General features: G+C 35.5%; 1 protein-coding gene and 1 pseudogene across 2 annotated transcripts in view; one reads left to right on the plus strand and one right to left on the minus strand.

Annotated features, from left to right (window-relative positions):
- Positions 1–2,752: 2,752 nt before the first annotated feature.
- FANCL (FA complementation group L) overlaps positions 2,753–24,453 on the plus strand; it is an 89,673-nt gene continuing 67,972 nt past the window's right edge. For both annotated transcript variants that reach the window (XM_035001506.1, XM_035001507.1), the window contains exons 1-4: positions 2,753–2,880; positions 18,130–18,188; positions 20,266–20,326; positions 22,938–22,994. In XM_035001506.1, coding sequence (XP_034857397.1) covers positions 2,785–2,880; positions 18,130–18,188; positions 20,266–20,326; positions 22,938–22,994 — 273 coding nt within the window. In that variant the 5' untranslated portion in view covers positions 2,753–2,784. The remainder of the gene's footprint in view (positions 2,881–18,129; positions 18,189–20,265; positions 20,327–22,937; positions 22,995–24,453) is intronic.
- Positions 8,912–9,629, minus strand: LOC118008098 (annotated as a pseudogene).

Here is a 24,453-nt window from a genome sequence, read left to right on the forward strand (position 1 = left end):
TGTTAATTTAGTTATTTCTCAAAATTTTATAAAATCAGCTACTTCTACTTTATGGATAATTCATTGTTACTTTACTTGCTCTCTTTTACTAAATAGAAACAAAATTGCTATTTTAGCAAATCCTATCCCCGTCAACAAAGGATTCTTTAAAGGAATGTCACAAACCACAACCATATCTTATTTATCTTTCATAGCTGAAGGACATTTTCAGATGAAAATATACTTGTAATTTCATGGCTTCCTTATTCTATTTGTAGGATATTTTATTACTATGTAGATTACACTAAGTCTCCAAAATGTAAAATTGGTTCTTCATTGCTTTTTATGTTACTTATGAATGTTACTTATTCATCTGATTTCTAACCCTTAATACTTTTTTAGATGATGTTCACTTTAGTCAACAAAATAGAAATTAATTTTAGTACTCTTTGAAGGAAAAATCATCTTGAAAAAAGGAAAATACACTACCATATCTTTAGAAGTACACATACACGAAAATTTGTCATATAAAGTATGCATTTCATTAATAATGCAATACCAATAAACTTAAAATCTTTTTTGTTTTTCTTGGGGGGGCAGGTGGAGTTTGCAATGTTGCAGAAGTGAAAGCAGCCCATCTCAACCATTCTCTCCTTCATTCTTACTAACGGAATTCTTAGCAATATATTTAGCTGTAAGACTGTGTTTCCCAGACCCTTTGCATATGGGATGGCCAATGTGGACATAAGACTTGCTCAAAAGGACCTCTGGGAAAGCGATTATTGCTCTTCCATCTATTCAAATGGTTAGGACTCCAGTAGTGGTCTTGAGACCATCATGGAACAGCCAAGAGAATTTCAGCTCTCTAATATCAGACCCAAATTGGGACTAATCTTTCAGGATTTTTTTAAAAAAAGTTTCTCTTGTTATAATTAAAATGATCTCTGTATTAAGGTCTCTTAAATAATGATTTGACACTAATAAACTGTTTATTCATGTACTAATATCTTCTAAACTTTTACAATGTGGCTAGGTAACTCTTAGCTCAGAACTGTAAAACCTGTGACAATTATTCATTTGACTAGTACAGTGACTTTCAACTAGCTGCACAACAGAATTAGGTGAAAATATAACTTCACTAAGTTTAGGGTAATGGGTTTTCAATGTTTGCGTCAGAATCCCTGGTTAAAACACAGAGGTGTTAAACATATGCTTGTTAAAACATAGATTGCTGAGCTTGTCTCCTAGAACCAAGAGATTCAGCTGGTCTCGGATGACATGGTTTCAGGTGATGCTGATGATGTTGGTCCAAGGACCACACTTTGAGAACCACTAGTCAGGGATCTAGCTTGGGCATCTATGTAAATAGTTTAACATGAGTGTGATGGTTGAACACAGTATCATCCTTAAGGAATGAGTTGCATAATTGAGTGTGTGTAGGTCATAACCCTGAGGAGATTCTTAAACTTCAGTGTGCATCACCATCACCTGGAGGGCTTAGTTAAAACACAGATGGTTAGGCCTCACTCCCAGGGTTTGGGATTCCCTAGATCTGAGATAGAAGAGTGAAAATTTGCATTTCTACAAAGTTCCCAGGTGTTACTGATGCCACTGGTTCTAGGATCACATTTTAAGAACCACTGCTTTAGTGTAATTTTTATCTAACCACTGCTGTAGTATCCTTGCTTTCCCCCAAGTATCCAGAATACTGTAACAGTTGTTGTGCAACTTTAATCTTCAAGAAGTCAAATTCCATTTTGAGGGCAATAAAGATGGGAGTACGTCTTATTATCTTTACATAGTCTTGGCATATTACAATGATGTTTTGCAAATACTAGGGCTCAAAATTGTAATGCATTTGAATACTGATTGGGATATCAAATGATTTTGTGGTAAATAGTAATGTTACTTAATCAACCCTTAGTAAAAGGAAATGGATAATTACCATTCCTGAGTTAAAAAAATGTATAGAAAGGGTTGTCAAAAATTAACTTTGGCTCATCAAGTTAATCGACAATCTTCCCTCATGTTTTGCCTTTAGATATTTGTGAGTGCAGTGCACCAAAACTGAATATAGTGTTGACTTGAGTCTGAAGATATATGTGTGCATATATATGTATACACACATGCATTTGTGCATCTCTCAAATACAATAGTATCTGACTAAACTTGGTAAACCATAGGATTATGTTGCATATATTGAATGGATTACAGTATATGATATAATAATATATTCTGTATAATATACAGAATAATGTATTATTCTGTATGCTGAGGCATACAGGAGATCCTGTAGAATAGGCCCATAGGAGGAGACAGACTGATTACAGTGAAGAAGGGGAGTTGAGGCAGGGTCAGGGTAAAAGAGATACTACAACACCCAGACTCCACAAACCATTTTATGCTGTAAGAAATGCAATCTCAAACTTGCAGCAGTCCCATTTTATGCGGGAAGAAATGCAACTGCACAAAAATTGTAGCAGCCTTTCAATAAAATCAAACAAAATTACCAAAAGGGTTCTCGGGACAATCAAAGCTGGAATGATCTTGTTCAGGTAGATCTATGAACCTGAGAACAATCTTCCCTCCAATGCTGCCTCCTGCCGAGCCACATCTACTCTGGCTGGGCCTGAGTCCAGGTGCCGGATTAGCACCAGACCTTAATTTCACTCCCCCGCGTCTTCGAGGCTTTTTCCCGCCAAAGGCCAGGTTTCCGCCCCTCGGAGGCCCGGGCGCAGGCGGGACTGCGCATGTGCGGGGCCTGGCCTGCGGATAAACCCCCTGCGGCTCCACAGACGGCCAACCATGGCGGAGATGGAAGTGCGCCTGTTGCGCCAGTGCCCGCTGCTTCTGCCTCAGAACCGGGCGAAAACCGTGTACGAAGGATTCATTTCGGCTCAGGTACCCGCCCGCTTGTTGCTCGATTGCTAGGAGGGCCTCCTCTCGCGGCGCAACTCCGCCCCTGGAAGTCAGTTACGGGAGCGGTTAGGGGCCCTGAACCGTGTGGGCATTGAGAGGGGAGGCGCGTAACGGCTCCTCGGAGACTAGAGGTTTGAGGACTTAGACGGCTGCGGTTGTTCGCAACCCGTCACTCGCTACCGCGCGCGAGCCTGGGCCAGCGTCGCAGCAGGGACTCAGCGAGAGGAGCCCCGCGCGGGACGGGAGCGGGGGGCGGGGCGGAGGGCCACGCCCCCTCGCGCCCGCTTCCCAGTTTGACTTCCCTTTTGCTTCAGCGCCTGTCCCACCTTTGACTGTTCTTTTGTTTTGCAAATTTTTACCTTGTTTCTAACATCCCCCCTCCCCAAAGCCCCACGAACCTTGGTGGCCGGCCGTTCGCCAGGGAATCCGTGCAAATTATATTCGTTTTTCCTGTAAAAATATATTTTGGAGGAAAACCTCCTTTGGGCTCTCAATTAAGTCGTGTGTACCTGAGCACATCCAGTAGCGATAGTTTGTACGGAATCTTGACAGCACAATTAATTACCTTTCCTGAGTCCAGGCGGCTTCTCTGGTGGAGTTTATTACACATAGTAACACACGTGTACCGGTTTGAAGTTGACAAAGCGCTTTCCAAGCACGTTATCTCACTAATCCTCCGCCCTTTGAGGCAGAATTAAAAGAAATCGTTCTCAGTCTACATAGTTAAGTAAATCAGGGCGTGGGAAATTGGACAGGTTGAGTTACTCGTCCATGGTCGCCAGAGTCCCTGAAAGCGAGGCTATCAGATTTCACTCCTGCATTTTGCTCCTCTGTCTACGTTGCACCAAGATACCTTAGGTTAGAATTTTGAGTATAGATTTTTGCTCCCGGACCTTTATACTCAACATCGTGCCACCTCCCTCACCAGCACAATTCATTCTTTCTCTTTCTCTCTTTCTCTTTCTTTCTTTCTTTCGTCTTTTAAAATGAACGGATTCTGCTTGAGGAAAAACTAGTGAAACTGCACTCAAATTAACCACCTGCAACTTTGATACGGGTCGTGAATAGGTTAGATTACCAGCAGTACCTTTTTAGCTATAAAATGTAACACGTGGCTGACTAACCTGAGGATTTGATTTGCTACGTGAAGTACAGAGAAATTTCGGAAGAGGAAAGAAACAAAGTGGTCATTTTTAAACAACTTAACATTGAAACAGAACTGTATTTTCTGGAAATATATGTATGAATCTTTTAATAGACATGCACATTTTCAATTATTTGAACTCAGTTATATAGAAACACAAATTATGCAATTTTGTCATAATAAATTTAAAATTTAGTAATTAACCAGATAATTTGAAAAAAATATGGTGATGAGTAAAAATTTCTATTCCCAGAATTATTTTTATTTTCTAAAAGGAAAATGAATAATTGCATTGCTCCACCTTACCTTGATTAACACTCACTCCATTCAGCAATCCTCATCAAAACATTGTCAGCATTAAAAGAGTGGGATGGAGGTAAAATTTAACTCTTAATTATAGTGATTAAGAGAATGGTTTCAACTTTCAGAAATATTTAAGTGTTTGAGTATTGGATATTTGAAAACTTGATACTTAATTTAACTTTGAAGAGAAGCCTGTTTCATGCTTTTTTTTTTTTTAACTGACATGCAACATTAGTTTCAGGTGTACAACATGATTTATGTATGTATATATCGTGAAAGGATCACAGTAAATCTAGTTGTTCATTGAATTCACCATATGTAGTTATAGAATTTTTCTTATGATGAGAACTTTTTTTTTTTTTTTTAAGATTTATTTGAGAGCGAGCACGTGGATGCATGTGCGGAAGCGCAGGGAGGAGTGGAGAGGAGAGAATGAATCCTCAAGCAGACTTCCTGCTGAGTGCCAAGCGGGACTAGAGCCTGATCCCAGGGCCCTGAGATCCTGACCTGAGCCAAAATCTAGCGTACGCCGCCTAATTGACTGAGCCACCCAGGCACCCTTCTTAGGATGAGAATTTTTAAGATAAGTCTCTTAGCAGCTTTCAGATATGCATTACAGTATTAACTATAGTTCACATGTGCTACTTTACGTCCCTATAATTTATTTTATTACTGGGAGTTTGTGCCTACAAAAGCACAAACTTTACCTGTTTCACCCTCTACTCCATCAGCACACTACTTTTTGAAGATAGCGGCCATATCCTAGGAATTACCATATGTTTTGAGGTTTACTCAAAATCTATAGTAATCTCTCAAAAATACTGAATGAAGGGGCACCTGGGTGGCTCAGTCGTTAAGCGTCTGTCTTTGGCCCATGTCATGATCCCGGCGTCCTGGGATTGAGCCCTGCATCAGGCTCCCTGCTCGGTGGAAAGCATTTCCCCCTCTCGCACTCCCCCTGCTTGTGTTCCCTCTCTCGCTGTCTCTCTCTGTCAAATAAATAAAATCTTAAAAAATACTGAGTGAATTATCAAATTTACTTGCTAAATGAAACTTTTACCCATCCCTCAGAATATTAAGTATAGAACTAATCAGAATGCACTGTGAATAAGGAAAGGTTATAGAGGGTACATATGGATTTATTCATTTTTCTTTAAATTCATTGTGACCGTTACAGAAAGTAAAGGCTAAATCTCATTATTATTTCTGGAGTAAAGGTAATCCACTTTTTCTTTCCCGAATTGGAAGTATCAGTCTTGAATTATCTAGTTGAAAACATGATTCATTTTCAGATAGTGTTTAGAAAAATTAAAGCGCTATTAAGTTACATTTTTATCAGGAGCCATGTTATACCTAATTTTAGGCATTTTAAGTAAAGTGCTTTGTCTTATATGTGTCTGTCTGCTAAAGCCTCTTAGAAAACGTGTAAACATCAGAATTGAGATTAGATGAAATGTTCTTGTGACCCTTGCTGTAGCTACAATTCTGATTTCTTAACCTAAACACATTATTTAACATTGTTTTGTTTGATGGAACGGATTTTCTTTAAAAGTATTTGTCTTGTATATAATTTCAAACTTACAGAAAATAACAAATATGTATGAAGATTACCCAGATTCACCATTTTACATTTGCCCCATTTGATTTTATTCTGTGTGTATATATGTAGGTGGGTATATATACATTATTTTTCTGAACAGTTTTGAGATTAGGTTGCAGGCATAGTGCCTCTTCTTAAATACTTCAGCATATATGTCATGAGAACAAGGACACACTCCTTTATATCCACAGTACAGTTATCTAAATCAGGAAATTTAATCATGATATAATGCCATTACCTGGAGGCCAATTTCAAATTTTGTTAATGTTGCCATTAACAGTTGTACCCCTTTCCAGGCTCCTGTCATCTGATGTAAGATAAGATACCACATTGCATTTAGTTGTAAGGTATCACATTGCATTTAGTTGTCCTGGCTCTTTAATATGGAATAGTTCCTTAGGCTCTTTGCTTTTTATGAACTTGACATTTTTTAAGAATATGGTTTGGATGTTAAGAAGAATGTCCTTCAGTTTCGGTTTGACTGATACTTCCTCATCATTTAATTCAGGTTATATAATTTCGGCAGAGTTGACACAGAAAGAATGTGCCCTTTATAGGGCACATGAAGTCAGTGGTTCTCATTGATGATGTTACCTCTCATCACCTCTTTAAGATGGCGTGTGCCAGATTTTCCTTTTGTAATTCATAAGTACTTTGAGAGAGCTACTCTGAGGCATCAAACTTTCAGGTACACACACCAGTTTTAGCATGTTGATTGAGCCACTTAGTACTGTGGTGTTGCCAAACGATGATTTTTCTAACTCCATTATTTCTTCTTTATTTATTGTCATTTTATTATAAGGATTAACCTTCTCTTTTTCCCCATTTATTTGTATCAGAAGGGAATCATAGGTTTTAAAAATAATTTAATGGATTGTAATCATTACTTATTTATTTTGATGCTTAAATTGTCCCAGATTTGGTTGTGAGAGCACATTTTTTTTGATACAAGTTTTTAAGGCTCTGCATTTTCCCCTTACCACTTTTTTTGAAGTACGCTGTATATGCTGACATGTAGTGTTTTATCAATCATTTTTTAATACTTACATAATTTTACTTTGTAGATCCCTTGCACCCAGGAGTTAATAGAAGATTTAAAAATTTTTCTCATGAAAATCTTTTTTTTTAAAGATTTTATTTATTCATTAGAGAGAGAGACAGAGCACAAGCAGGGGGAGAGGCAGAGGCAGAGGCAGAGGGAGAGGGAGAAGCAGACTCCCCGCTGAGCTGGGAGCCTGACATAGGGCTCGATCCCAGAACCTGGAGTTCATGACCTGAGCCGAAGGCAGACGCTTAACCATCTGAGCCACCCAGGCACCCCATGAAAGTATTTTTTTGATTATTAATTTTGTTATTTCTAGTTTTGTGATTAGATAATATTGTTTCTAAATATTATAGTCTGTGAAACTTACTGATTCTTTGTGTGTGTGTGAGTGAGAGAGAGAGAGAAAGAGAGAATGATCCCTGTGATTTAAAGAAGATATTTTCTCAACTTGGTTTCTCAATTCCTTTTCTTTTGAGTGAGCTTGGCAGTTTGTTTCCTTCAAGGAATTTGTTCATCTAGATTTTGAATTTATTGGCTTAAATGTTACTTCATAATATTCCCTTATCCTTTTAATGAATGTATTTAGGATCTGTAATGATGTTCCCTATATTAGTTATCTTTTGCTGCATAACTACCTATTCCAAATCTTCGTGGCTTAGAACAACAAACATTTATTATCTCACCTTTGCTATGGATCAGGAGTTTGAAAACTACTTAGGTGGATGGTTCTGGATCAGTGTTTCTCATGGTCTTGTAATGAAGATGTTAGCCTATATGTCAGTTCTCCAAAGGCTTGACTAGAGCGGAAAGAGTTGCTTCCAGAATAGCTCATTCACATGGCTATTGGCTGGAGCCCTCTGTTTTCTACTTCTCTTGACTTGGAGGCCTCAGTTCCTTACTACGTAGACCTCCATAGTGTCCTCACAACATGGCAAATAGCTTCCCCTGAGTGATACAACAGAGATAAAGCTGCACAATACCTTTGGAGAAAAGGTACTAGTCTCTGAAGTTACACGTATTTACTTCTGCTTTATTCTACTTTTTATAGCAAGCCTCAAATCTAGTCCATATTCAAAAGGAGAGAAATGAGGCACCAACTCTTAAAGGTAGAAATATCAAAGAAATTATCGACATATTTTATAGATACCTCTTGTCCCCATTCCTGATGGCGTTTTGTGTCTTTTTCCTGTTGCAACTGGATAGAGGCTTATACGTTTTATTGATCTCTTCAGAGAACCTACTTTTGATTTTATTGATTTTTCTTATTTTTCTGTGTCTTTCTTTGCTTTGTGTGTGTGTGTGTGTGTGTGTGTATGTATTTCTTTGTTTTCTGATATTAAGTTTCCTAGTTTCTTCAGGTGGAAGGTTAGCTCATTGATAATGAGAACTTGTTTTATAGTGCTGTAAATTTTTCTTTAGACACTACTTTGGCTGTATCACATATTTTGGTATGTTATATTTTCATTTTTTTTTTTTTCAGTTCAGAATACTTGTTAATTTCTTTTTTGACCCATGGGTTATTTAGAACAACAATATATCTTTCTAAATATTTTAGGATTTTCTGGATATCTTTTTGATACTGATTGATAATTTAGTTTCATATTGGTTATAACATAATTTGTATGATTTAAATTCTTTTAAATATATTGGGACTTATTTTTTGGCATAGAATAGGGCCTATCTTGGTAAATGTTACAACTGTATTTGAAAAAGTGCATTCTGCTGCTGTTGGGTGATTGTTCTATGTCAGGTCAGGTTGGGTCATAATGTTATTTGAGGTTTTTTTTTTTTTTTTTTAAACATCACAAATATTTTTTATTTGTCACCATTAAATGTCTAACTTTTAAATAGATTCTTGGACTGGTGGCTCATATCCATCAGGTCGTTCAACTTTAGCACCGGTCTCATCCCCAGTAGCTTTTCCAGGACTACTACCTTAACCATGAAGCTCCATGAGCTTTCCCAGTTCAAACTTGGGCTTCTTCAGTGTTTTTACTTTTCTAACGAATACATCATGGAGTGGATAAATAGACTGACAAGCCTTTTCTATATCTTTTCCGATGCTGTCTGGAATCAATTTATTGACCACTTCTTTCAAGTCATTTGTTTGCACCTCTCGGGTCATGATTTCCATCATCTTTTCCCAAATTTGACAGACCTGTTGGTGCTGAGCATAAGAGGTCTTCCGAATCTGATTATTACATTTTTTAGTAAAACCAACACAAAATAGACGACACAAATAACCATCGGTAGTCTTGACATCAACATGAGCTTCAATCATGGTCTGCCATTTTTTTGACCACGGAGCACATTTTGTCACGGGTAAGATCCATGCCATGGAAATTAGTCAGGCAGTTTTTGCCCTGAACATCCTCAGTAATTACCTTGAATTTTCTAAATGCACCTTCATCATTCTGCAGATCAGCAAGGCTCACTTCAAAAACACGACCCTTGAGGCCATCAGATGCGATTTTGGTTCCTTGAGTTCTTGTGATTAATGTTTTTCCAATATTTCTTATATTGAACATAGCTGGTGCTTTCACATCATACCAATCTTTCTTAGAAAATGTATCAACCACTTTCTTCTTGGCTCCCTTTTTGCCGCTTTTTGTAAGGCGCTTGTTCTTGCCGACTGCCATGGCACTGCTCAGGGAGCCAAAAGGCACTATTTGAGTTTTTTATATGCTCACTGATTTTCTGTCTACTTGTTTTATTAGTGAAAGGAGGTATTGAAAATCTCTAACTATAATTATTGTTCAATTTCTACTTTCATTTCTGTCAGTTTTTGCTTCATATATTTTGAAGTTCTTTTATTAGGTACATAAACTTTTAGGATTGTTGAGCACTCTTGAATTGATTTTTTTTTTTTTTTTTTCCTTTTTAAATGACTGTGAGATGACCCTTTTTATCTCTGGTAATCTTTGTCCTAGAATCTCTATTTTCTGATATTAGTATAGTGATTCTAGCTTTATTTTTTTTATTTTATTTTTTTTGATTAGTGTTGGCATGGCTTAATCATTTTCCATTCTTTATTTTATACCTATTTGTGTCTTTATATTTAAAGGGGATTTCTTCTGGACCTTGCTTTTTTATCTAATCTAACAATCACTGCTTTTTTCTTGGAGGTGTTTAGAACATTTACATTTAATGTGATGATTGATATTGTTGGGTTTAAAGCTAATATCTTGCCGCTTGTTTTCTATTTGTCCTATTTGTTTGTTTTTTTATCTTTTTCCTATTTTTCTGCATTTTCATTATACATTATGTAGTATAATTGCATTTTTTCTCCTCTATCAGCTTATTAGCTATTTCCCCCCTTAATTAGTTGCTTTAGGGTTCTTAACATACATCTTAAACTTGTCATGATTTACATAAGTAATAGTAGGATTATATTTTATATGCAATATTGGTTTATCAGCTATATCACTTTTGTCTCTTTTGGTGTTTTTTTCTATGGTTTACAACATGCAACTCTAATTTACCACAATCTACGTTCAAGTATACCACTTATAGTATAAGAATCTTTTTTTTTTTTTTTTAAAGATTTTATTTATTTATTTGAGACAGAGAGAATGAGATACAGAGAGCATGAGAGGGAGGAGGGTCAGAGGGAGAAGCAGACTCCCTGCCGAGCAGGGAGCCCGATGCGGGACTCGATCCCGGGACTCCAGGATCATGACCTGAGCTGAAGGCAGTCGCTTAACCAACTGAGCCACCCAGGCGCCCATAGTATAAGAATCTTAAAATATACCATTTCCCATCCCGTGGCTTTTGTGCTATTGTTGTCATATATTTTATTTCTATTTATCTTGTAACCCTCCCATTACACTTTTATTTTCTTTTAAACAGTTATCTTCCTTTATTAAGAGACTTTTATTTTTTAAGGACAGTTTTAGAGTGGGTTTATTTCTGGGTTTTCTATCCCTACATTACAGAGTTTAAGTATCATTTCATCACATGATATAAAGGGAGCAAACTATTAATATGATTTACCACTGTTGATGTTGACCTTAGCTAAAGTAGTGTTTGTCAGATTTCTCTACTGCAGAGTTAACTCTTCTCCCCTTTCCATACTTACTCTTTGGAAGGAAATCTCTATGAGTTGCTCCAACTTAAGGAGTGAGGGGTTATGCTCCCCCTCTTTTAAAGTAGAGTATCTGATTTATCTGGAATTCTTCTGTTAGGAAGGTTAATTTAACTCCCTTATTTAAGTTTTTAAATTTAATTCCAGTATGGATAATATACAATGTTTTATTAGTTTCAGGTGTACAATATAGTGATTCAGCAATTCTATACATTACTCAGTTCTCATCATGAAAAATGTACTCTTTAATCCCCATCACCTATTTCACCCATCCCTCCTCCCCCCACCACTTCCCCTCTGGTAACCATCATTTTGTTATCTGTAGTTAAGGGTTTGTTTCTTGGTTCATCTCCATTTTTTTTCTTCGCTCATTTGTTTTGATTTCTTAAATTACACATATGAGTGAAATCATTGGTATTTGTCTTTCTTGACTGACTTAATTCACTTAGCATTGTACTCACTAGTTCCAACCAGGTTGCTGCAAATGCCAAGATTTCATTCTTTTTTTATGGCTGGGTAATATTCCATTGTATATATGCACCACATGTTTTTTATCCATTCATCAGTGGACACTTGGGCTGCTTCTGAAATTTGGCTATTGTAAATAATGCTATAATAAACATAGGGGTGCATGTATCCCTTTGAATTAGTTTTTTTGTAATTTTTAGGTATATACCTAGTAGTGTGATTACTGGATCTTAGGGTAGTTCTATTTTTAACTTTCTGAGGAACCTCCATAGTGTTTTCCAGAATGGGGTTGTACCAGTGTGCATTTCCACCCGCAGTGCAAGAGCGTTCCTTTTTCTCCACATCCTCGCCAAAACTCGTTGTTTCTTGTGTTGTTGATTATAGCCACTCTGACTGGTGTGAAGTGATAATCTCATTGTAGTTTTGGTTTGTATTTCCCTGATGATTAGCGATGTTGAGCATCTATCTTTTCATGTGTTTTAGTCATCTGTATGTCTTGGAGAAATGTCTGTTCATGTCTTCTGCCCATTTTTAAATTGGATTATTTGGGGGTTTTTTTGGTGTGTGTTCAGTTGTATAAGTTCTTTTTATGTTTTGGATATGAACCCTTTATTAGGTATGTCATTTGCAAATAACTATCTTCTCCCATTTAGTAGATTGCCTTTTAGTTTTGTTGTTTGCTTCCTTAGCTGTGCACAGTCTTTATTTTGATGTAGTCCCAGTAGTTTATTTTTGCTTTTGTTTCCCTTGCCTCAGGAGACCTATTTAGAAAAATGTTGCTATGGGTGATGTCAGAGAAATTACTGCCTTTGTTCTCTTCTAGGATTTTAATGGTTTCATTTCACATTTAGGTCTTTAATCCATTTTGAGTTTATTTTTGTGTATGGTGTATGAAAGTGGTCCAATTTTGTTCTTTTTGAATGTAGCTGTCCAGTTTTCCCAGTACCATTTGTTGAAGAGTTGGTCTTTTTTCCCATTGTATATTCTATATATAGACATTTTAACAATGTCTGTTTTTCCAGTCCTTGAGGATGGAATGTCTTTTCTTTCTTTTTTTTTTTTTTTTTTTTGGTCGTCTCATCTTCAATTTCTTTCATTATTACATAGTTTTCAGAATATGGGTCTTTCACTTCTTTGGTTAGGTTTATTCCTTAACTCCCTCATTTTTTAAATCAGTCATTTATATCAGTATGGACTCATAGATATTTATCTTATACTTTGGGTTGTAATCGAGTATCCAGATTGTCCAGTTTTGGCACAATTAACCTTTTAAAGACATTTTAGAAAATAAGAAAAGTCTTTCATATTTACCTGTATATTTACTGTTTCTGGTACTTTTTGTTGTATAGCCACATTGCTCTTTAGTTTCATTTACTTTCTTCCTCAAGTTATTCTTTTAACAGTTCTGGTAGTGCATGTCGTGTACTGATACATTTTTTCAGTGGTTTTATGTCTGACATATTGTTTGGCCTTTTGAAAGATACTTTTAGTAGGTATAAAACTCTAGATTGCTTTTTCCCTCCTTTTAGTGCTTTACAGATGTTGCTTAATTCTCTTGCATTATTTCCTGTGAGAAGTGTCTACTGTTTATTTTTGTTCCTCTGTAAGTGTTGTGTTGTTTTTCTTTGACAGCTTTTAAGATTTTTCTTTTTCTCATTGGTTTTTGTCAATTAGATTATGATGTACCTTGCTGTAATTTTCTTCATGATTTTCCTCCATAGGGTTTGTGGAGCATTTTGGATTTGTGAGTATATATTTTCATTTAATTTGGGAAAAACTTCAGCCATTATTTCTTCAAATTTTTTTTGTTCCTTCTCCTTCCTTTGTTTTGGGGACTCAAAATACATGTATATTAGGCCATTTTAAAATTGTTCCATAATTCACTAATGGTTTTGCTCTTTTTCATTGTTTGAGTGTCTTTCTCTGTTTTATTTTGAATGTTCTGTGCCTTCAGGTACCCTAATATCTTCTTTTGCAAGATATTGACTTGCAAAAGAAGACTTAACTGCTGTTAATACTGTATAGTACCTCAGACGTATTTTTCATCTTTTTGATTTGGGTCTGTTCTATTTAGCATACTCATGGTTTTCTCTACCTTCTTGAACGTATGTAGTTATCATTGTTGAAATTTTTTTAAGTAGTTCTATCATCTGCCATTTTTGTATTTCTCTTGATTTTTTTTTTTTTTTCCTCTTCATTATGAATCTTATTTTCCTGTTTCTTTGCATGCCTGGCATATTTTGATTGGATGCCAGACACTGTGCATTCCAACTATTGTGTGCTAGATAATTTTATTCTCTTAAATATTCTTGATTTATTCTAAGCTGTAGTTAAATTATTTGGAAACAGTTTAAGCTTTTCATAGTTTGCTTCTAAGTTTTGTTAGGCAGAGTCAAAACAGATTTTAGCCTAGATTAATTTAGCTCTACCACTTAGGCAGTATTCTTCAGAGTATTTTTTTTTTTAAAGATTTTATTCATTTATTTGACAGAGAGCATGAACGCACAAGCAGGGGGAGCAGCAGAGGGAGAGAAAGAAACAGGCTCCCCACTGATCAGGGAGCCAGATGCGGGGCTCAATCCCAGAACCTTGGGATTATGACCCTAGCTGAAGGCAGATGCTTAACCAACTGAGCCACCTAGGCACTCTGAGTATTCTCTTTAATGATAACTTTTATAGTACAAGGTTTTCTATTCTTGCTGAGAGGAACCTGACTACTCCCAGCCTTGTGTGAGCTTTGAGATTGTTTTGCATATTCTATTCTCATGATTCCCGGCTTTGGGTGGTTTTCTCACGTACATACAGCAATCATACTTAGCTGATGACTCTTGCAGCAATACACTGATATTGTCTAGGTTTATTCTCTGTATAGTTGTCTTTTCTTCATATATGGTCTTCCCTTTTTGATACTGTACATGTGAATTATACATGTCTTTGCCTCCCCGGCTTACCCTCTTTTCTCAGATCAGGGAGAATTGTCAGCTTCCATTTGGTTCTCCATCCTTGCTCTGAAGCCTGAAAATTCTCCAGGTAGTAAGACAGATAATTATAAAGATTTTCTCATTTGCTTCCCTTCTTTCAGTAGTCTCTGTTTTTTGCTGCCTATTTGATGTCTGAACATCATTGTTTCATATATTTTGTCCAGTTTTTAGTTAATGTGGGAAGGTAAATTCTGCCACTGTTATTCCATCAGAGCTGGAAGCAGAAATCCTGTTTCTTAAAAGTTCTATTCTGTTGTTGTTTTTTTAAAATCTTGCTTTGAGAAGTGTGATGCTACTTTTATTCTATTTCCCATATATTATTTGGTCTCATAAGCTTTGGACTTTAAAGTCTGCATATTAAGATACATTTCAGAGTGGATCGTTGGGACTCATTTCTCATGTGTTCAGTTCTTTTCATTATGTAAATTTCCAGATAGTATTCTTAGATTATAATTTAAAATATTCTTCTATTTTGTTTTCCATTTCAAGGTTTCCAATTCTTTGTTTATTGGATTTTCTTTACCTGTTTTTACTTCAACTGCTTTTCTCTGATGGTTTTTTTTTTTTTTTTCCCCCTCATTTGGTAATTTTCTAGCTTTTTCTTTGCCCTTATGAAATTTTAAAAAATCTTTTATTGGGGGTGGCATCTGGCTGTCACGGTCTGTTAAGTGTCCAACTCTTGGTTTTGGCTCAGGTCATGATTTCAGGGTCATGGGATCAAGCCCTGCATTGGGTTCTGCACTTAGCACAGAATCTGCTTAGGACTTTCTCTCTCTCCTTCTGTCCCTCCCTCTTTCTCTCTCTAAAATAAATCTTAAAAAATTTTATTGGGGTAAAGTACACATGATATTTGCCACTTTTAACCATTTTATTTTAAATATTGTCTACCCCCAACTTGGGCTCGAACTCACAGCTCTGAGATCAAGAGGCATGTGCTCTACCACCTGAGCTATCCAGGCACACTGCCTCTTTTGAAATTTTTGACTCTATTCTTCCTTGAGCACTTACTTATTTTTCTATTCTAATATTCTTTTTTCTGATCTAAATTTTTTTTCCTTATAATTTCTGTTCATAGTTTTTTTAAATTTCTGAGTCTGGGTACAAATGCTTACTAATGATAATATAATTCAGTATTGTAATTTGTTTATGGCTTGTGTTTTTTTTTTGTTTGCATGGGGCATCATCATCACTTGAAATGTTTTCTTTTATTCTGATTTTGACTCATAGTAGCTTGGCATTGGTGAAAACAGTATCTTTGTGAATTTGGTTGTTGGCAGTAGTTTATAAAATTCCTAGTTTAAGAATACTTTCTTCTGTAGATAAAGCAAAGTGCAGTTTAATGGATAATTTTTTAAGTAGTGCTGAGGGAGGAGTTGAGTGTTTTTATATTGCTATATAAGATCCTCAGTTTCCCACTCTTACTTTTTCCTTCTAACACCCAGTTTCCAAAGGATTTCTCTACCTGCCTTTTTATCCGCTTCTACTTGTGTATTTCTTTATCAAGGTGAGCTTCTTGAGCTTTGTGTTTATATTAAGCCCCCTCACTGTAGTCAGTGCTCTGACCTACCAAACTCTTTATTAATTATCTTAACACGTAGTTCAGTCCCCTCTTCTCTCTTCCATGCACTTTTTTTCTGAAACCCATAGTTCTTTAAAAGGACTTGGTATGGGAGCCCCAGAGTGAAAACCACTGGAAAGTGGTTTATATTTTTCTTCCTACAGGTAGTTTGAAGTTTATAGTGTTCTCTATTTTCTGATTTTGCTGGAGACATGGGTATTTTGTGGTTTTAGTTTTTTTTAAGACTTATTTTAGAGAGAGTAGGGGGAGGGGAAGGGAGAGGAGAGAATCTCAAGCAGACTCTGTGCTGAGCATGGAGCCCAACGTGGGGCTTGATCTCATGACCCTGAGATAATGACCTGAGCTCAAACCAAGAGTTGGATGCTTAACCAACTGAGCCACTCCTGTTTTAGATGTTCTTTTTTTTTTTTTTTTTTTAAGATTTTATTTATTTATTTGACAGAGAGAGACACAGCGAGAGAGGGAACATAAGCAGGGGGAGTGGGAGAGGGAGAAGCAGGCTTCCCGCCGATCAGGGAGCCCGATGTGGGACTCGATCCCAGAATCCCGGGATCATGACCTGAGCCGAAGGCAGATGCTCAACGACTGAGCCACCCAGGCACCCCCTGTTTTAGATGTTCTTAATATTGATCTATTTGGGAGGATGTATGGAGAGAGTCAGACTTAGGCAACTGTCAGTACTTTGTTCCATACAACCTGGAAGACTTGCTTCTTGAGAGCAATTAACATTTTTTATATGCTTTAATTAAAAAAGCTAATTTTGGACATTTTCTTGAATCCGAAAAATATTATGGCATGTAACATAGCATTTGACCTTTTAAAATGGCTGGATTTTGCAAATAAGGGTCTTTGGAATTTTATCCTTTCAGGTAACAGATCAGTAGAGTAGTTATACTATTTTTCATGTAAATTCTGAATTCCAGATTGTTCTTACACCTATGTGTGGGATGTCTATAAAGTTAGGTTAAAGTTACTACATAATACCTTCTAGTGCTTTAATGAAATAGTGAATTATTGTTACTTGACCTTTTGAAAAGGTCAGTAGTACATTTTGTTTCATTTTTTTAAAGGACATTTAAATGTAATGAAAGTCAGAACTGTAATATTATCATGAAAGTAAAGGTTATGGGGTACATTTAATTGTGTTCCTTTAGTTTTGAATCTGCTTTGAGGGAGCCTGTGCTAAAATTCTCATGGTGATTATTTTTCGAGAATTTTATTACTCTTTTTCATTTTATATTGTTGGAGTAAAAGATTATATTTCTGTTTGTCTTTTTCTGTTTATCTTTGCTCAGATCATGTGTATTATCCTATTTAAGATATAAAGTTTAAGCTGCTTACCCATTTACTTTCTCAATAAAGTGAAACTGTTTTCTCAGAGAACAGTAGTTCTTTCCTTAGAAGGACTCTTGAGTAAAATTTGGTATATTCAAATGTATAGCTAGTAAATATTTAAATTTAAATAAGTATTAGTAATTTTATTTATTAAAGGCCCATGAATGTGGGAGAATTAAATATTCTGTTTTTTGAAAATATTTCTTTCATGTCTGTGTGTTCAGATTATGGAACTAAATATATTTTTCATTTTATTAAAATGAGGAAATTGAAAATATGAAGTCTGTGATGTATTATATATTTCTTATTTTACACTAATTTTTTTCTTCCATAGTCAGAGCTATTAAAAGAATTTTTTTTTTCACAAGTTTACTTTGTAAGAAATATTTAAATTTATGTTTGCACTAATAGTTTCTTAATATTTCTTGTGTTCTGTGAATTGATTCTCTTTAAAAAATGAAGTCTTTGTTTTGGTTTCCCAATGATTACAAAGTTTCTGACATTTTTACATTATTTTCCTTCAAATGCAATATTCTACTGCATATATTTTAACAAATGTAAAGACTTGGATAAAGTTGATACCTTTTAGAAAATAAAGGAAAACATTTCCTTTTCTATGTGATTTTGTTTAACTTTTTCTTAACATTGTGAAAGATGAAAATTTGAGTGAACTTTTTCAATATTTTCCACAGGGACGTGATTTTCACCTTAGAATAGTGTTGCCTGAAGATTTACAAATGAAGAATGCAAGGTGATGTAGTGTTTTGTTATATACATGCATCTTGGTGGAATGTGCAGTCAGCTAATTTGGTAAAAGCTTATTCTAACCATTAAGAGTTTTGCCTAAAGTGCTTATTAGTCAACCACAAACATTTCCAGTTTTTCCAAATCAGTGTACATTTGTAAGGTTTCCATCGTGCTGAAGTACTTTCCAAAGGTAACACACGAATTTTCTAATTTATTTTTCCTTTTAAAGCTTACATAAGTAGCAATTGTGTTAAGATATCTGTTGGTACAGATAACCCATTAAGGAATGTCAAGAGATGAGACTGGAAATTAGGTAGCACCTAGAAATTCTTTTCTGCTCTTAAGCATCTCGGAGAAGAGTGGAGGAAGAATCCAGAGACATTTATTAGTAGAATTGACAGGATTTTGTGACTGATTAAAAGTAAGTTCCTGGCTCAGATCACTAAGCTAGAGAACAGGTCACAGGGGAGAAGTAGGAGAGCCACCATTTTAAGACATACTAGGTTTGAAATATCAAAAGGAGATGTTTAATGTATTGGTGTGGAACTCAAGTGTGAGACATGGAATCACAATAGGCATGGGATTTGGGGCTGTGAGTATGAGTATGGATACTTTCCAGTGTCTGCAAGTGTGGGGTGAAAAGAGGAAGCCAACATTTACAGGACTTGAGAGTATACCAACATGTAAAGAACTGATAAAGAGGAACTTGGAAGACTAAGGACTGACCAAAGAAGTAAGAGGAAAGTATGGACAGTTGTTGCTGAAGCCAAATAGAGGCTTAATGAGGAAATGGTTCCTAGTGCTGAGTATTGCAGAGGGATCAGGTTAAATTAGGTTTCATGTATTGGCAGAAGCCAGGTTGTATTGGGTTTTGGAGTGGGTGAGTAGAAAGGAAAAGTAAACAGTATAAACTACAATTGACCCTTGAAGAGCCTAGGGGTCAAGGGCACTGACCCTTCATGCACTTGAAAATTTGCATGTAACTTTTGACTGCAAAAATTTAATAGCGTGCTATTGACCAGAAGCCTTACTGATAACATGAACAAACTGTTTAACACTTGCATGCTGTATGTTGTATTATAGACTATTCTTAAAGCAAGCTAGAGAAAATGTATTAAGAAAATCATAGGAGGAAACACATTTGCAGTACTGTATTTCAATAAAGATACATAATCTGTGTGTAAGATCTGTGTTGTTCAAGGATCAACTATTTTGAAGAAAAGGAGTGGTAGAGAAGGGTATGCAGTCAAGGAAGAGTTATAATGATCTTGTTTTTTTTGAGATTTGCTTGAGCAAGTTAATATATTCTGTTGAAAAAACTAGCAGAAAATAAGAATATCACAATAAAGTGATGATTAATGAATTGATATGACCAGGTTGGTGGCAAGGGATGGAAAGTACATTTGGAGAGGGAGTTTTCCCACGGGCAGTTAAATGAACTACTTTGCCATTAAGAGAGAAAATAGGGGTGGAAATGGGGGTAGCATAGCAAAAATGGAAGAGAGTCATGGTGGTCTGAAAGGGCTGTAATTGGGGAATCAGAGGGGCTTCCTACTTCCAGGTAGGGAAAAGCAATTCTTAGAAGAGTTATACTTACTTAAGCAATATTGAGAGCGCAGCTGAGGTGAGCCAGTGGATAGATGAGCACTAACTACTACTTACACAATTAAAAGTATCTTTTACATTAATCTTGAATTTGGAGATTATAGTGCTAGATATGCTTTCTCAAATACAAGTTCTGTATATTATGATCAAAACTGTTGGTTTATTTAACCTACCCTAGAGAAGAATCTAGTTCAGTAGAAAATTCTGCTTTGGATATGTTAAAAAAAAAAAAAAAGATTAACTGTTTGCATGTCATTTACTGATTGCAGTTATTTATATTTTGAAATAAAATTAGTACTGACAGTTTGAAGACAAGACTTTCAACAGTATCAGTGGTAAAAATTTTATTAACTTGTCAGAATTATATTTATGTCATTCTTTTCTTTGTACGTGCATGTTTGTGTTAGCATACAAATAAGTTTTTTCCTTTTAATTCTGAACAATGAACAAACCATTTTGTTCCATTAAAATTTCAGATTATTATGTAGTTGGCAACTGAGAGCAATACTTAATGGATACCATCCAATAGTACAACAGGTAAGTCCTTTAAAAGGTTTGTTTTAAGCAAGGATAAGAAATTACTAAATTAACTTTTTTAGAGGACTACTTGCAGAATGTAACAGACTGGTTTAATAGTTGCTGAATTTTATAGGTTTCATCTCTCTTAAATATTTTAAGGATCCACGCATTATATAAAATGTTTTCTGTCTTGGAATCCTCAGCACATTTCTGGGTAGCATTTGTTCTGAAACTGATTTCCATCCTGGAGACTTTAGGGTCTTCAAATGTATTCACCCTTATCCATATCCATCACTTTTGAGCGATTTTTTTTTTTTTTTTTTGCTGAGGCTGAATAGTGGTAGTAAGAAGAAATCCAGGACCCATTTAGGAGTTGTAGAGTATCTGTGGCAAAAATGGGAATGTAGTTTTAGATTAGTAACAGAAGAGATGTGGTGGAGATCGCTTAGGATCATCTATATGTACTTAATGAACATAGGTGTAAATACAGCACAGGTGATATAACAGGCAGGATTAATCTTTTTTTTATAACTGGAAGTTTGTATTTTTATTATTTTGAAAGATTTTATTTATTTGAGAGAGAGAGAATGGGGAGAGGGAGAAGCAGACTCCCTGCTCAGCAGGGAGCCCGATGTGGGGCTTGATCCAGGACCCCGAGATCATGACCTGAGCCGAAGGCAAACGCTTAACTGCTTAACCGAATGAACCACCCAGGTGCCCCTGAAAGTTTGTATTATTGATCACCACCCATTTTACCCTCAGCTTCAATGTAGTTATTCTTAAAGTTTAGGTTCTTCTACCTGAAAATTCCTTTAAAAATTAGGAAAACTTAAAAAAAAATCACTATTACTAAAGAAACCAAAAATAATGCAATGCCTCTTGTAGAAAAATAAATGTAAGTAGAACTGCATTTCTTTTGATGCTTTATTCATTTGTATGTTTTTCCCGGTTTCCTATATTTTTTCTATCTTAAAAGCAGGTTATTATCTATGATAACTGACAATGACAGTCACTCACATAAAGCATTACTGAACCACAAAGAAATATAGGAGATAAACTATTTGATTTGTAGAATGTAGGCTGTCATTGCTGGCAGCATAATTACTGCAGATTTTTAGGGGGATGTTTAAATTATTTCTCTGTTTTCTCTCCACTGCCTCCTCCTCATCCAGTGTGACTATTTATATTGTATACTAGAGTTTAAGAAATGAATCTATTGAGATATTTAAATAGCCTGGAAAAAACTTGTTAATAAAGACTAAGTATAATATCTGTAACTGTTTTTCTCTACCAGTTCACCAAGAGGGTTCCTAGAAAAAGTCCCAATTAGTTATTAATCTCCTTCCTGCCCTCCAGTTGGTCATATAGAACCCAGAGTTAGTTTGTCTTTGGTTTATTCTAATATTACTATTCTTTCCTTGTATCGATTTTAACTTTAGTAAATATGGGTCAGAGGAATCAGCAGTCTTTTTCTGTGAATAGGCAGCTAGTAAATTTTTCAGGCTTTGGTGGCCCCTAAAATCTCTGTCACAACTACGTCACTGGTAGAACCAAAGCAACCATAAAGAGGTAAATGAGTGGGCGTGGCTGCATTTCAGTACAGCTTTATTTACAGAAACTGGTATTGGGCTGGATTTAGCCCCTAGGGTGTAGTTCACAAAAATCTGATATACTAGTAAGCTAAGGGGGAAAATACTGTATAGAAGATGGGAAAGTCAAAGATTTGTTTTACAGACTTGCCCATCCAAAGCTATGTTAAGATGTGATTCATATGTCTCATGCATTGTTGAAATATCTTTAAATTATTATTTTTCTCCTCTAAAAGAGGGAACAAATTCACAGATTGGCTTTGTTCAGAACTCTGGTGGTAGTGCAGGTATCACAAAAAGTAACAAAAATACAGTATTTTGATTTCAAGCAGAGAAGTGATGTGGAGTTTCATCTAATAAAAAATGTTACACTTGAGAATTTTCTTTGCTTTCCTTTATTCTATAGTTATTTTAGGAATCAAAGATTTCTAGGAAATGGAATTATAACTCTTAAATATTCATCTTTAGAAGTTATTTCCTTTTTGCCTTTTTATTAGTGTTTTTAGTTTAAAGATTGACTCCTTTTGAATTAATATGGGTTAGTTGTGAAAAGACAAAATTAACAATTGTACGTAGTTTTTAAGGTCAAGGGGAAAAATGAAAATACGGTATTGATAATTCATCACTCTAATTAGATTTTTTAATTGCATAGATTTGCCTGATTTTTATATTTTATGTTCTTTCCCCTCCACCCCATACCACCTTTTTTTTTTTTTTTTAAATAATGATGTGGTTTGGTAGATTTGCTAAACTTGATCAGTTGTCAGTGCTGAAGGAACAAAGGAGTGTGTGAGATTTTAAGAGATTTTTAAGTACAATTCGGTATAGCTCACCAAAATAGATTTTAGGGCTTTAATTACTCTTTCAAAATGAAATTGGTAGGTACAGTAGGGATGGTGACAAGTACTTTAGTTCTTAAACTTGTAAGATGTAGATATGTATATTTTTTTCATGTTCACATGGACCTGTATTTTATTTCAGTTTCAGTGTATGGAATATTCATTGTACAAATGAAATTAATTAGAAATGTTTTGATCTAGAGAATGCAGCACTCTCCTGATCTAATGAGCTTTATGATGGAGTTGAAGATGATTTTGGTAAGAATTTGTTTTCTAATACCATATTCTATAAGTCCTGATTTTTTTTAAATTCCTGTAAAAACTAACATGATTGGAATTTAAAACTTAACTCCCAGTCACATAATGTTTTATTTTACTGTGTGTGTAAATGTGGATGATGCTTTTTTTTTTTTAATTACATGAGGAACAGAACTGTTAGAGGAACCAGATTGATTGTGTCAAACTGAGTACACTTGACGCTAGTCTTGGACAGGTGGTGATATAAAATGTACTCCTGGTTTGTCAGAATTCAACATGTATGGAGAGAATAGGTAGCTACACTTAAAGATCTAATATAGTATATAAATAATTTTGTATATAGCTGCAGATTTCTAAAGAACATGTTAGGCTTCATTACATACATACAGTTATGTATAGTAATTGATTATTCAGTTAATCAGTTATGCATAAAACACTTGAGTTTTTAGTTTATCTATAGACTGTATTATATAAGAAATTTTTTATTATGCAAGTTTTCAACATAAACAGAAGAGGGAAGACTGTATAGTGAATACCCATGGACCCATGACCTAACTTCAGTGTTTTGCCATTTTTCTTCCCCTACTCCTAAAGGAGAAGGGACTAGAGTATTCTTAGATTTATTTGTTTGAGAGAGAGTGTGTGCGTGCAAAGTAGGGCTGGGAGAGGCAGAGGGAGAGAGAGAATCCTCAAGTGGATTCCTGCTGAGTGCGGAGCTAGCTGCAGGGCTCAATCCCAGGACCCTGAAATCATGACCTGAACCAAAACCAAGAGTTGGACACTGATCCGACTGAGCCACCCAGGTCCCCTGGGACTAGAGTATTTTTAAGGAAATCCTGAACATTGTATCCATCCCTCCATGAACATATTGGTGTATACTTCTAACAGCTAAGTGTTTTTTTGTTATGTTTTGTATTTAAATATGCTGTTATAACCCCAACAAACTTCGTGGTAATTTCTTATAGCTGCTTGTTTGTGTCTGTATGCAAACAAAGTCCACACATTGCATGTTGATATGTCTCCTAAGTCTTTTAATTTCTAGCAGTGCTTCGTCTTTCCCCTACTCCTTTTTTTTTTTTTTTGAATCGACAAGTTAAATTAACTAGATTATGTGTCCTATAACATTTCTTGCATTCTGGATTTGGTTTATTAGATATTCATAGTATTTTCTAACATATTCTACCTTTTTTGTGATCTAGTCTCATTTGTTCTGGTAAGAATACTTTGTGCTATGTACTTACATTGCATGAGGAGGCACATGGTATTTGATAGTTCCTCTCTTAGTAGAGTTAAGATTGATCAGTTGGTTTAGATCCATCAAATATAAAGTTTCTTACCAGCTTATCACCTAATGATTTTAGCATCCAGTGATAATCATTGCCTACATCCACTATTTCATTAGGATTTGCAAATGGTGACTTTTAAAAATTCCATCATCTACATTTATTATCTGGAGGTC

This window comes from Mirounga leonina, unplaced genomic scaffold, assembly GCF_011800145.1.
Source record: "Mirounga leonina isolate KUSES-001 unplaced genomic scaffold, KU_Mleo_1.0 Mir_125, whole genome shotgun sequence".
Taxonomy (NCBI): Eukaryota; Metazoa; Chordata; class Mammalia; order Carnivora; family Phocidae; genus Mirounga; species Mirounga leonina.